At 37.5% G+C, this 14,704-nt stretch overlaps 1 protein-coding gene across 1 annotated transcript in view; it reads left to right on the top strand.

Annotated features, from left to right (window-relative positions):
- Positions 1–3,617: 3,617 nt before the first annotated feature.
- The window catches only part of LOC118746976 (palmitoleoyl-protein carboxylesterase NOTUM), a 24,609-nt gene continuing 13,522 nt past the window's right edge, over positions 3,618–14,704 (top strand). Inside the window, exon 1 of the mRNA XM_036480971.1 lies at positions 3,618–3,668. Coding sequence (XP_036336864.1) covers positions 3,618–3,668 — 51 coding nt within the window. The remainder of the gene's footprint in view (positions 3,669–14,704) is intronic.

Below are 14,704 nucleotides of genomic sequence, written 5' to 3'. Positions count from 1 at the left end.
CAGCCTATGTGCGCTCCGTGCTCTGCGCGGGGCAGCCACTCTAACCTAACCTAACCTTTATTAGACCACGTCAAAAAAATAAATATACAGAAATGCGACCAGAATAAGACCCGAAATGATGCATTTTTAATCGGTTGGCCTATTTGGGTCAAGTCTAGTAATTACCAAACAAATTTGTATACAGCTAAGGTACACATGCTCTTCTGAGCAATGACGAGGCTGGCGATACTGGTAGCGTTTGTTGAAGAAGAACTCTAACAAATATATGCATAACCATGAAGCTCACGTTCCTGCAAGACCAAGACCAAGTGAGAACAGCAATTATTCAGCTTAGAAACAACAAAGCCCCTGGAGGATACGGTTTACCGGCTAAGCTGTTCAAAACCAGGGCGCAGAGCTGGTAGGGGCCATGGTGGGAATGTTTCTTACATTTCAGAATTAAATAATCGTATAAAATCTTCATTACGAGTTCATTTCCACGCCTTCCTACGATTTTCTTTGAAAATTCTTAAAGAAATCAGCGCCACACACACACATGTTATTATTAGAAGGCTAGACGAGGTGGAACCGTAGGAGATAGCACAGGATTCCTCGGCAGTTCATGTCCATGGCCCACTTAAAGCCAGGTGTCTTTTGAAAACTTACGGCAGTCGTTACAGCGCACTGGCCATATGGGGTACATGGCGAAAAATTGTCTAACCCTTCAATAGGTTCTGTCGCAGCTGCGAGGTCCCCGGCTCAAAGGAGAGAGTCTAACACTTTATAAGGGAGCGCCCAGACATTTGATGGATCGGAGGGTTACTTTTAACGCAATATAAAATTAAAAACAAAGTGGAGATAAGAAATTTAATGAAGTAGGGATATAGCAAATTCTTAACTTTAAATAGTCCATATAACACGTGTCTCATAAGTTTATTGTCTACTAAAAATTATTTTTATACCACACTATATGGACCATTATCCTCGATTTTTCTAAGGATGTATGGAACTTTCTTTATCATGTTCTGGCAGACCGATTTATCCATTTCCCTTATCTTTCGCGTAATCCTTCCAATCAACTGGTGCTCATTTTTAGCCTCCCAGCCTTTGTCATACACCATACGCTTAAGTATTGCCCAGAAGTCTTCGATTGGACGTGCCTTTGGGATATTCAGAGGGTTGTCCTTTTTCGGTACAAAAAATATATTGTTTTCTGTGAGCCAATCCAACGTTTTTTTGGCGTAATGGCTACTTGCCAAGTCCGGCCAAAACATGATTTTGTCGCGAGCATGATTGTTTTCAATGAAACGCTTCAACTTGGTTAAACATTGGTTAATGTAAGTGTCAGAATTGATCGCTGCAGCACCACTTGGGAGGATTAACGGCACTGAAACACCTTTTGATGAAATGGCGGCCCACACCAACACTTTTGGTTCAAATTTTGATTTGGCGGCATATTTCACCTTATCTGGAGTCAATTCAATGTTATCAGTGTAGAAACCATCATTCCCGCTTATTGCATGATGCGAAAAAGTGAAGTAAGATTCATCGTCTAAAATTATGAATTTTCCATTCACAAAGTGCTTGTCGCGTAGTGCCCGACAACATTTTGGTATTATTTCGAGCTGCCTGGCTGTATATTTGGGTGCACGCTTACGTTTCCGGTAAAACACATTATGCTTGGTCAAAACACGATGGACCGTGGATTTGGAACGTCAAATTTTCGCGATAATCGTCTCGTGGATTGGCCAACGTTGTTTTTGGCCCTAGTTATCAAACTTTTTACGAGTTGGTTAGTTAGTTTTGGCGGACGACCACATTTTTTCTTATTTTCCTGTTCCTTACCATCGCGACAATCTTTTAGAACCCGAAAAATAGTTCGGCGTGATATTGGCTTATCTTTGAATACTTGCAGAATTTCCTTTGAACTTAGTCTGCCGAAAAGATTTTCAGCGGACTTTCGTAATTCGAGTTTGTACGCCATTATTATATGAGACAATCTAAAATTATGAGTTTGGCAGTTGCCTCTATGTAACTGTAAACACATTGAAAACGTTGAATATAATTTTTTTCCCCCATTTATGCAGTAACGGAATGCAACAGTTTTGTGCCAAAACTTATGGGACATATGTTATAGGTAGTAAGTTTTATTAAAGAGCAAGTACTTAGAAGAAAAAGAAATTAGCAGCTCAGCACAGGGTACTTTAGTATGTAGATATCTACATACATACATATATACTCTTTTCGTTTGCACTATTTTGCCGTATTGCCTCATTTACGGATCATTATTAGTTTTGTTATTGTTTACCATATTCTAAACAAAATTTCAGCTTTATTATCTACTGCCGCCAGCATTCGCGATAGCATACCCACAGCTATATATATTAGATACACTTTGTACTTTGCGCAAACGAATGTAAACAAAAGAGCAAAAATCCAAACAAGAACAAAACCCTCTGCACTCACAAGGGCACAAACTCACACAGGCACACACACACACACATGTAAACTGCAGATGCGATAAGAAATATTGAGCGTACCGAATGTGACTTTCCATGTTTGCCACGCTAAGAGCATAGAACAATTTACTGATAAGACACGCAGTCGCTGCAATCAAGTTGTTTTCCGAAGAGTGCGCCTCAACGCGCACCTGAGTTAGGAGCCGGTCGCGAGAGAGAGAGTGAGGGAGTGCGAGTGAGATGGTAGCCAAGAAGCCAAGCTAAGAGAATACGCGCACTGTAGCACTAAATAATTCATTTGGAATGAGCAAAACGTACGCAGGCGACATTGTTTGCCACAAGCTGAGCCGGCCGCAGCAGCAATCGGAGTATCAGAGGACGGCGACGCATCACGAAATTGGGCCTACTGATATATCGGCGGACTTACTGATGTTGTTGTTGCTGCTGCTGTTGTTGCCACTGGCAATGTCTTTGCTTGGCGGCCAAATCACTCGTTCGGCAAAAGACAAGAAGTAAACAACAGACAGTGGCAGCGTCTGTGGCGGCTGCTGCTGCTGCTGCTGCTACTGCTTCCAGCACTTCTCTACAGCTCAGCAAATTTACAACAAGATACAGATACATTTCGTAGCCGTGTTTCTGCGTTCACCTTCAACATTCCGCGACGAACGCTCAATGCAAACGGACGTGTATTCCTCCGTCACGAAATTATCTCAAATTTTAATAATATTTCGATTGGAAAAAGTTAACGTACTCGTAAACCGCAAGCAAGTGTTTAAAACGTTTTTAACGTTACAAAAAAATAAAAACAGAAAAGTGTGTTAAATATAAAATAAAAGAAAATAACTAAGTTTATAAAATTTTTTTCAATAACTTAAAAAAATTCGAATTGTAAAAATATATTTGTGTGTACTTTTGCGTAGCAAACAACTAAGTGTGAAACGCTATCTATAAAAATACTGTGAACATACTTAATTTTTATTTACGTAAAAATATATACCAGAATATGAAAAAAAATAATTTAAATCTGAATAAAATGTCAAATAAAAGCCAAGTTTAATTTCTGCTTTGCATTTGTAACAACAACAAACTGCCTACAAAATGCCGATATCAATTTTTTACAACAACGAACAAATGCTTATGACAATTGTCAATACAAAAACAACAATAAATCGTACAATAATGTCAACGAGTAGTAATATAAATCATCGAACTGACAGCGGTTTAATCAGGGTGAGTTTATTACAATTATTGACCACAACCTTTGTTATTCGTTACTTATACCGAATTCAATTTTTTTTTTCGAAAATCATATCGTACCTTTCTTGCAAGAGTGTCATAATCCACAAAACAAATAGCTGAGTACTTATGTATGTAGAATCAACCACCATCTCTTCATAGCTGTATCGATTAGCAATAACTCATTAGAAGAAAATGTGTCTTCATTTTTACCGTGCAAGCGTGTGTAAACTGTTTTTCTCCAGTTTTTGATTTTTGGGATTATGAACGATATGATTTGACTTAAAAAAAAAATATTAAAAATAACCCAAACAAATATTAAAAATGCATACAGTTTTTATTTAAAAAAAAAATTCTTTAAAAATAAACCATAAAAATATTTAAGGCAAATCTCATATGTTTCTAGGCTTAATGATTTTTCGAGTTGAAAATATTAATTAAATGCCTTAAGGCACGTTTTCACTTTACGGCAAGCTTATAAATCAGTAGGAACTCATTAGTTGACTATCGGTCTTTCTTGGATCACAATTTAATCTGTAGACATATTAACGAGGAGTAAATTTATTTGAAATATATCAAAAGATTTTTTTCTCAAAATATAGCGTACGTGGTGAAAACCACTCATTACAATTGTTTTTCTAATTTGCCACTACAACCGTTTGTCGGTTTGGGTCGAAACCAAAAAGGCTTCGCCAATTGTCTCTCTCCTGTGCGAATTTGCGCATAAATTAAAAACAAAAAAAAACTTTTTTAATAATAACAACAAAAATATGGCCTTGTTTCAGCCCTTGTCAATTCTTTTCTAAAAAAAAGTATGCTTAATTTCAATTGTCAGGAAGTCGATCTGTTTTAAGGTAAAATTGAGGAGATCAAGCATAATCCTTAGGCTGCTCTTCAATCAAATTCTGAGATACGGTGTTTTTTCAATAAAATTCTGAAGTAGGGCGTTATTGAAAAGAATTCTGAGATATAGCGTTTTCGAACCGGCTGCCGAGATAGGTCGACCTTCCACTACTTTTGCCTTTTTTTTTGTCGTAGGTGATCATACCCAACTTAAACACATTTGAAGCAAATAAAGGGTGTAATGTTAGTTTACCTGCTACTTACCTATGATCTTCCCTCTAAAAGGATAAAATAAACCTTTTCATCTTGCCATTACACATAGCTCTTGAAACTCTGCAGTCTTGTGTTTTCAGTCCACACCTTTGATCACGTTTCATTGCTTGTATTGAAATCGGCACATTTGTGCTTGGCACAATCTTCCAAAGAGTGCCCATATACAATCTCTATTGTTTCAAGAAATGTGAAGTTCCGGTATGGCGATTATTTGATTATTTTATACTCGTATTTTCCATGTTTTTTAAACCTTAATATTTTTGTTTTTATGTATAATATCGATCGCGTTATAGTTAAATAAAAAAAAAATTCATGAATGTAACAGTCGCTTCTCCGGAAATCATAAATTCTTTAAGAAACGAATTTTCAGAATGCATCTCACAACATATTAAGTCTTCTGGGAAAGCATAATTTATATCAGAACATAATTAATGAACCTTGGGAGGACTTGGAGTGAGTGTTGCCAGATTTTTTTTTTTTTTTCAAGAAATAATTTCTGGAAAAAAACGTTATTTTCGACCAAAAACCCGTAACTTTCAAAAATGGACAGAATTTTGAGAACTTTTTGGTTTCTTTTAACTCTTTAAAGACGAATAACAAAAAAGGAGTCATTTAAAATAAATTAACATAAACCGTTTAAATTATATATAACTAACCAAAAATAGACTTTTTGAAATGAGGTAATTAAATCACGTTAGAAGAAGAAGAATTTTTGTTGAGAGAAATTTTTAGTACTTAAAATACCAGAGAGTGCTGGGAGTTTCTAGTTTTATTCAAATTGATTTGAGAAAATATTATTGCCATATTTGCTGTGGCGACTGGAATGCAACCATTTCTTTTTTTTTCAAATAAGGAAACGTTGCTGCTTTAGAGTCCCTTATTTTCTTAAAAATTTCAAATCGAAAATTTCGAAGAAACTGTAATTTTTACTAGGAGGTAATTTAAACACTTGCCGGCTTGTCTAAAAAATTGTAATTTTCAGTTGAAACTGTGAATCTGGCAACATTGCTTGGAGTGGACAATGCTCCGGTGGAGTTTATGAGGTAACTGCTTATTGGAAGCATGGTGACGGCGATCATAGGTAAGAGACAGGTTTTGCGACATGTGTACCTATAAAACTCCATCGGTATCTAGCGATATACGGGCTCGGCCTTAGTTTCACTAAAAATGCGAACTTTTATATGTAACTCTGGGTAAGAAGTTGAACTTGAAGAAGAGCAGAAAATTACATACATAATTTTAAAAAAAAATGAAGTTTTAATCAAAATTTTCCCGAATCTTAACATATCATTTCTCACCTCAAATTTGTATCAGCCGTTTTTCCATGTTTCCTTTTTTTCTATCAAACCAGCAGCCTAATTATGTCATAACTTAGAATTTCGATCAAAAAAGTGGTAAAAAAACCCAAACAATTCTATTAAAGCAAACATTCTAATCAACACCAATTTTAAATCTGTCTCAACTCTACCCACCTCTCTTGCCATAGTATGACCATTATAGGTAAGTAGCTTACCTGCTCACCAAACATACATAAATCATTCGGGTGCACCCAATAGTGAGCACACACACACACACACACATTCCAACTCCTGTGGATAACCATGCACAGTAGCCGAATTGTACAAATGCGAGCGCTAACATACATACATACTTACAAACACACATACATACATAGATAAGTACGCGCCCACAGAGCGGTAAACGGCAGCTTTTGATCTCTGACACCCGCTGTGGACTTGTCAAATTAATAAATTTACCGCCTTTGCATTGAAAGACAAGTTTTAGCGCTTATCCGGACCAAGTGAGCAACAACAAAAATTACCATATCTATACAGCAACAAATACTACATAAAGTTAAAAAGAAATTGTTTTTCTGTGGAAAACAATACCCTTCTTAAAAGTAGATATGTATGTATACGTACATACATGCGGCACAAGCATTTACATGCAACTTCACAATAAAATACGATTAAATTCAAATGATGCAGCTTTGTGGGCCAGCTGCAGCAGCAGAAGAAGTAGCGCAAGTCAATGTGTGCTTGTGCGCGCGTGCGCACGCGCTTTATTCAACTCTTTGGCAATATGCCGCCGCCAAGTGGCACCTTGACCGAAAGGAGGATGCAAGAACAAAAAAATAAACGAAAATAAAACTGAAACCCGAAAAAAAAACAAAAAACAAAAAAAATTTAGACGTAAATATTGCATTGCTGCTCGAACTAAGACAGTCGCTCATCAATTTTACTGAAAAAACGAAAACGACTATCGCCAACCGAGTGGGATGTGGCACGGCAGCATGTGGCATTCGCAGCGGCGCGATCATAAAATGTAACATTTGCCGCGTGCTTTTGTTGTTATAATGGTGTGTCTGTCTGTCGGTTTTGTATACATGTATGTATGTATGCACATCGTTTGAATGCCATATATAAAAGCCTGGTTTATAATCGCTCGATTGTGGCCGGCATAAATTCTTTGGTCGAAAACCGCGCGTGGCAAACGCACAGTAATCCTTAAATTAATGGTTGTTGTTTTCCGAAAATATATGAAGCAGAATGTAAGGATGCAAAACTCTTCAAATTTAGTCAAATTCTTCGGCAAATTGAAATTATGCGTAGGAAGAGTTCTTTCATTCGAAAAAATAGATATATTTTTTAGTCATTGGCTTCGGAGCTGGCGAACTCCGGTGGGGCCACTCCAGTTGGCTCAGCGCGTAAATGGTTATTCTTGGAACCCTTCAAACCATAGCACCATCAATAACAATTACACCAAAGAAAAGACCCACGGCTCAGGTTCCTTTATATTTCGGAAAGGTTTGTTTATACTTAACATAAAAAACTGCGCCGAAAAGAAGACCTTGCATTGAAGGAACCCGTGAATTGAACGTTCTCCGCTCAGGACGTCCGTCATTTTGGCCGAAAACATTCTCAATCTTATTTGCTGAAACTGTATGTGATGATGCCATACACTATTGCAGTTTGGTTCAAGGAGACTTGTTGGCGATGATTACCATTTTTTACTCATGAACATCTACAGAGTCAAAACAACTCGCCGATATCGCTGAATAAGAAGAAACGTTACTTAAAATAAGATATATCGGACCGAAATTAAAATTTTAATTTGGGAAGAAAAATGTCTACAGTTCATTATGGAGCTCAGGTTAACCGACTGATATGACGTCCTGAGATGATATTGTAAAAGCCAAACAAAACTTGGTCTCTATGAGGATGAAGTATCATTCACGGCGATTTTGAATATCCTTCACGATCATCTTGGTATGTCTAGAGGCAGCGCAGTATCTCTCTGTTCAAATGAGACCTTTCGACCTATCGAGGGGTCATGCAAAGGGTGGCCGATTGAGAGAGCCTTTTGAGAAATTTATATGGAAGTCGAAATGCTTAAGTAGTCAGACATAGTCGTAAGAGTCGAAAGCTTATTCTTAGAGTTCTTGGAGCACAATCTAGATGCCATATCGCCTTGGTATGTCTAGAAGCAACGCAAGATCAGTACACGCTCAATTCCAAAGAGACAAAAAGTAAAGCAAAGATGACTAGTGATCCAGCCGACCAATCGAGGGTACGTACTCAGACATTGTCATAAGAGTCGAAAGGTTTAATCTGAGAGATCTTGAAGTATAATCGAAATGCATTCGTAACTTTCTAAATAACCCTCTTGGTATCTCTACAAAGCAAAGATAGCCAGCGGTACGGCCAACTGATTGAGGGAACGTATTGAGACATTGTCGAAAGGATTAATCCAGGAGATGTTGGTAACTAATCTTAACGCATTCTAAATGTCTTCCGTAATCATTTTGTTTTCTAAAAAGTCAGCGGAAGTTGGTTTCGGAGACTCGTCAATGCTTAAATACTTGTTGTTGGTTTTGCAAGTTCAGGTGCACGCTGCAAATAGTCTATGCCTGACGGCCTTCGGAAATTCGAGGAGTTTTCTAAACTTGGAACTTCAAGTGTGACTAAATGATCAAAATCTCAAAACAGAAACTATGTTTTTTTTTTTTTAATTTTATACAGAAGGAGATAATGAGGTTGTTCAGCATGAAGTTCTATAGGTGATAAATAGCCTTCGAAGCTATCCCAAGTACCTGCATTTATATATTATAAATATATTAACCAATTTTCAACATCATTCAACATTTTTTTCTGAACATTACATTCATTATTCCTACTCCAAAATCACCTGTCCTCTCTAGAATTTAAGCACCAGTTCAGTCAACACTACACCACAATGCACCATCATTCGTAAGGGGAAACAACATCGTCGTCATCATCATCGTCCTCGTCACAGCAGTTGCTACTGTTTTCAAAGTTAAGATCAATGCGCAACGCCGCCGCCTCTATTGAGACTTGAACTAAATAACCCTTGTCCAGAGACAGTGCAGAGCACTCAACAACATACCGGCCGACAAACAACAAAAAAAAACTAAATTAAACAACATAAGCCAGAAAAACAACAAGTAATAACAAACGAAGCAACAGCAACAACGTAAGCCATAACTAAAGCCAAGCCGAGCATGGCTGAGTCAAACCAAACACTTAAGTCAACCGCTGAGCCAACAAACAACAAAGGTAAGCCGGTCGAGGGTATCTCGGACCAGTTGTATCGGATCGTATCGGTTCGGCGTGGATTGGTTTGGACGACCCTTACTACCTGTGTAAATTATATGTATAGAGAAAAGAAAAGAAAAGTAAAGCAAGAAAAGCACAAACGAAGAGAAGCAATGTGCGCCAGCGCCGTTTTCGACCGTACGTTTGGACGTTCGGTCGTCAGACAGTCCAACGTAAAGTTTTGTTTATTCATTGTATTGGTCATTTGGCTGTTATTTTCATGCTAAGACGGTTGGTTGGTCGGTTTGGCCGATCTTCGGTCGGTCGATCGCTGGTTCGTTTGTCTTTGCAACATGCCGCCAAGTGTCGGCAAAGATCAAATCGAAATCGGCACGGGCTTAGCGCGCTCAGCGCAGAGGTGAGCATCGTGCCACAGTTGTAGCCGCAATCGCAGCAGCGATAGTGGACAGAGAGGACAGACAGACAGACGATAGATGATTGTGCGGACCAAAGATATGGTTATATATGTATATACATACATATGTACATGGATGGAGTGAACGGACATTGGGTTTCGAACAAAGTAAGCAGTTGGGTGACTACTTGCCAACTGGGTTTGGTAGTTGTGCTCTTGCTTTCCGTTGCATAGACGGACGGACGGCCAGCAGCAGCAGCAGCAGCAACAGTAATATATTGCTATTGATAGTAGTAATAAGACCAACAATTGATCTACCGGCGAGCCTTCGCTTCGCTACGCTATCGGCTGAAGTAACCCCACCACTGTACGCTTTGCATTTTAGCCATCCACTATAGCCATGTAGCTCTTTTCACTGCGTTTGCCTTCTACTTTACGCAAAACTGCTTCCGAATTACATACCTGTCGCCGTCGCATCCAAACGAGCGAGCGTTCCTCCGTCCCCCAGTCCGTCCACTATCCGACTTTCATACGTTCGTCACTTTAGCTTCACCTTTTTGTCTACACAATTTGTTTTGCTCTCTTCATTCTTCAGAAGAGTCATGCCGACACTACAAGGTAGAAACTCGCTAGCACACGCGCTTGTGCTTTGAATCTGCATAACAACAAACTTTCATATATACAAATATAAATATATGTATGTGCATTAGGGTGCATCGTTCTACAAACCAAAAAATATATACATATATCTTAAGTAAGACTTTCTCCAAAATATTTTTGAAAAATTTTAAGATTTCCGTGAGCTGCACCCAGTTGAAAGAGCAGCCGAAAGTCGAGCAATAAATATGTAAATTAGTTTTTAAAATTTTTTTTTTCAAACAGCCACGTCATATAATAGGTCTGCATAAAAATGTTTAAAAATTATTTCAACAGAATCAAAATAAAGAAATGTTTGGGGGTATTTTCAAATCGGTTTAGCCCACGTAAATCTTAATACTTTTCCGAAATAGTTTGGCAGAACTCTTGAAATATAATAAATTGTATGATTCTTGTAGAAAAATCGTAACTTTTTTTGGTGATTCACCCTAATGTAATATCATTAAATATGCATGTGTGCATACGCTCACTTGGCTACTGTTCTGCGCAATGTCAGCATTCTGAAAGCAACAGCTATTTATGTGCATATAATAACGGCGATATCAACAATATCTTTGCATATTCAGTGGTCACCGCCGCCGCCGCCGCTGCCACCATAGAGCGCGCAGCGAGCCGTCTGTTAATTCTTCGTCTTTGTGTTTGGTTACCCTATTTCTGCTGCTACTCTTGAGGCTTCTATTTGAGCTTTGCGCATGCGCACAGAGGATGAAATTGAGCAGCACCAGCACCAGTGCGAACAGCAGCAGCAACAACAGCAATTATTGCAACAATAACAAGCACAAAAAACCAAGCTTAAGTGCATCGCTTCTACTCAATTGCCAATTGCCGTTTTGTTTCTTTTTTTTTGTTTTGTTCTGCGCCGCATTGCAACCACAACACGCGCCGACATAATTACCAATGTAACAAAAACAACAACATCAACAACAACAATAACAGCAGCAGCAAGCAACATTGCAACTTGTTTTTCACTACAGGTGCAATTTTCATGCGCACGCTTCTTGTTGTTTTGAAAAATTGCAGCTCGTTTTTCACCAGCAGCTCCGCTACTGGCAGTTGTGTGCATCCGAGTATGCGCAGTGGCATGGTTGGTAGACCTCTTGAGGTGGAGTGCTTTAATATTGTCTTTTTTCCTTGTTTTTTGGTTTTAGTTTTTTGTATTTGCAACCGGCGCTTGCCTCTTAAAGGCCGGCAGTGCGCCATTTGCCTGAGCATAATATTTGCCGCTTAAAGCCTTAATTAAACTATTAGCAAAACATTTAAATTACTTACACCGCTGGCGGCGGCAGCTATGTGTACACCTAGAAGTGCAAAGATACCGCGCGCGTCCCGATATTTGCATACATACATACATATCTATATAAATATATGCATACTTATGTGTTTACTATTTGCACGGAATGGTGCTTTGTAGGCGGCGCTGCTACTTAATAGATTAGCTTCTTTGGCGTAAAAGACGTAGTTAGCTACTTTTAATGTGTTTTGGAATTAATGCTCGGTATTTATCTTTTATATGCTTCTTTGTTGTTGACCGCTTGAGCGGGAATACTGGAATATTCAAAGGCTCTTAGTTTAGTAATCGTATTATAAAAAATTATATACCACTTTGGTTTTCTTTATATGTGGCAACCCTTTTCAGCAATATTTCTGCATACAAATTTTTTCTGGTGTGAACATAAATGCACTTTAAAACTATAAATAAATACATTTTTTTCGAACCTTTAAAAATAATATTTGGCAACTCTATTAAAAGTTAAAATATGTTTATAGCTTTAACAAACACCTTTCATTTGATACCCATATAATTATGCAATTTTTTCATGCTTTAAATATTTTTGTATATAAGTTTACTACACTAAGAGAAACCCCTAAAAAACAATTTTGCGCCAAAGCTTTTTCCAAGATCTTGCGTTTGCTACTAATTTTAGTAGCATTTTTACATAATTTGTGCAAATTTTTTTTCTTACCTTATTAATATAACTTTTTTAGATAAGTGGCAACTCTATTAAAACATATTGTTTTTACCATTTAAACCATTTTATAGCCTTATTAACATATTTTTCAGACTCAACTCAACAATTAAATTTTTATTTCCAAAAATGGCAGCCCTGTTCGAAATAGTGTCTAAAGGCAACTTTAAAAAAGGTTGTCTCTGAGCTAACCCTGGGTTAGAGAAATTAACACAGCAGCAAAGATAATATTATTTTTTTTCTGATTATCTCTTTACATTGTTCAATTTATTGCAACAACCTTCCAAAAAGATATTCTTCAAAGTAACCCTGCGTTAGAAATGTGTGGATTTTCCGACTTTAAGTACCAAAAGTCTGCTTTGGTAGACAATTTCAGATATACATAAATATGTATCGCGTGATGGACCAGCAGTTGTGAAATACCAAACACCAAACTATCCCCCCAAAGGACATGATTACTCTCAAACTAAACCTGGGCTAGAAAAATTCGTGTTACTGACATTGTGTGCAAGAAATTTTTTCTTTTTTCAATTATAAAATATATTCCTCTTCATATTAATCAACTCATGGTCATTGAAAGAAAATCTGGCAGTTATTGAGAAGAAACTTTTCTAGAAACTAACTTTGGGTTAGAAGAGTGCGGATTTTCTGACTTTGCTCCAGCAAAAAATTTTAGATATTTACTCTGGTACTGCGAAGATGTTTTTTTCGAACTGAGGCCCTGTTACTAATTTAATTCCAAATTCCAAAATCAAATGTAAAACTTTACAAATTTAACTACACCAACCCTCAAAAGTTTACCTACACCTTTTCCAGTGTTTTATATTATCATAAATGTATTTATTATGTGCATATATAATCACTACTAACATTGTAAGTATGACTGTGTGTGCTGTGAAAAAACATCTCAATTAATTCGACACAAAAGAGACGCCGCCGCAATGCTTCCAGCAACTGTCCACCGTCCATCCATTCATCCATTCGTTCGTTCAGCCAGCTGTTGCCTATCCACTACCGATATCAATTATTTACGACTGTCTTAAATACATTTTCGCGACTTAAAGCGAATCAAACGAAGTCTCTCGACAACTTAGCGATCACTCAAACATATCAAACTGTCACGTAACAAATAAAAAAAAGGCGTTCGTACAAATAAACCAAAAATGGAGCTATAAAGCATGAACGCCGATGGACAGGTGTAAAATAGCAATTAATAACCGAGGTGACAATTTAATGCTCATTGGACATAAAGGCAAACTGAAAAATGGAATGTGAAAAAAATACATACCTACTCATATGATGAAAAACATTACAAGTTGAAAAAGCGGAAAGTGACAAGATCTGGAGGTAAGCTGAATGTAACGCGTGAGTGAGTGAATGAAAGCAGAAAATGAATGTAGCGACACTAAAAAAATACCAGCAGCAGCCGTAAAAGCGAGCGAACAGGCGCTTTAGTAATATAAACTATAAATCAAAACATGTGTTGGAACAAGTACAAGCAATTACTTCGAAAAGCACGAGCAACACGAAAACAAGTGCACACACAAATTCGTTAGCAATGCAAAAACAAATCACAACACTAGATGACATTTTCCACTTGGCTTTAATGAGTAAGGCAATAAAATGCTAGAAGACTTGCTTGAACATTTGCATACTTGTCAATTAAGCGGCGCTGGTTTGGGGTGCTTTGTTGGTTGGCGGAGGCGGAGGCGGAGGTGCAGCATCGTAAGTACAGCAGATTATTGGTTGGTTTGTGTGTAAGGAATGCGATAGGCGCCAGATTGAATGCATTTTTTAATTCTATTTTTATTTTGTATTTTGCAAGTGCTTATAGTAGAATATGTGTGTGTGCGAGTGTTCAATTTAATGCTTGCAAATTGCTAAATTGAGTAAAATTCGCCGTGGCGGCATAAGTGGCTTTCAATTTGTAATTAATTATTATTAATTTATGTATTTGATTTTCCAATTAGCTGGTTTTAATAATTTATATTGGGGGCGACATCGTTTTAACAAAGGTCAAAGATTTTTGTTTAAAATGCAAAGAATAGAAGACTTAAGTTGGCTTATGAAAATCTGCATGTAAAGTTCACCATAGTTTTCACATAACAAATTATTTCTTTAAAATTAAAAAAAGCAACTATCATTTAAAAGTAAACCAAGAAGTTTTACAACACACCAATACAGCCAACAATTCATCGGGCCCTAGTTAAAACCCATTCGACACTTCGATACTTTATGGAACACTTTACGCGTCACCTGACCCCACATCGAAGCATCCACATGGCTTTCGTAATGTGCCCAGCACGGTAATTTGCCCAG

The sequence above is a fragment of the Rhagoletis pomonella genome, unplaced genomic scaffold (genome assembly GCF_013731165.1).
Source record: "Rhagoletis pomonella isolate Grant_MI unplaced genomic scaffold, Rhpom_1.0 Rhpom_scaffold_00011, whole genome shotgun sequence".
NCBI classification, from domain to species: domain Eukaryota; kingdom Metazoa; phylum Arthropoda; class Insecta; order Diptera; family Tephritidae; genus Rhagoletis; species Rhagoletis pomonella.
The sequence above is the reverse complement of the archived record's forward strand: the minus strand, read 5'-3'. Positions and strand labels throughout refer to the sequence as shown.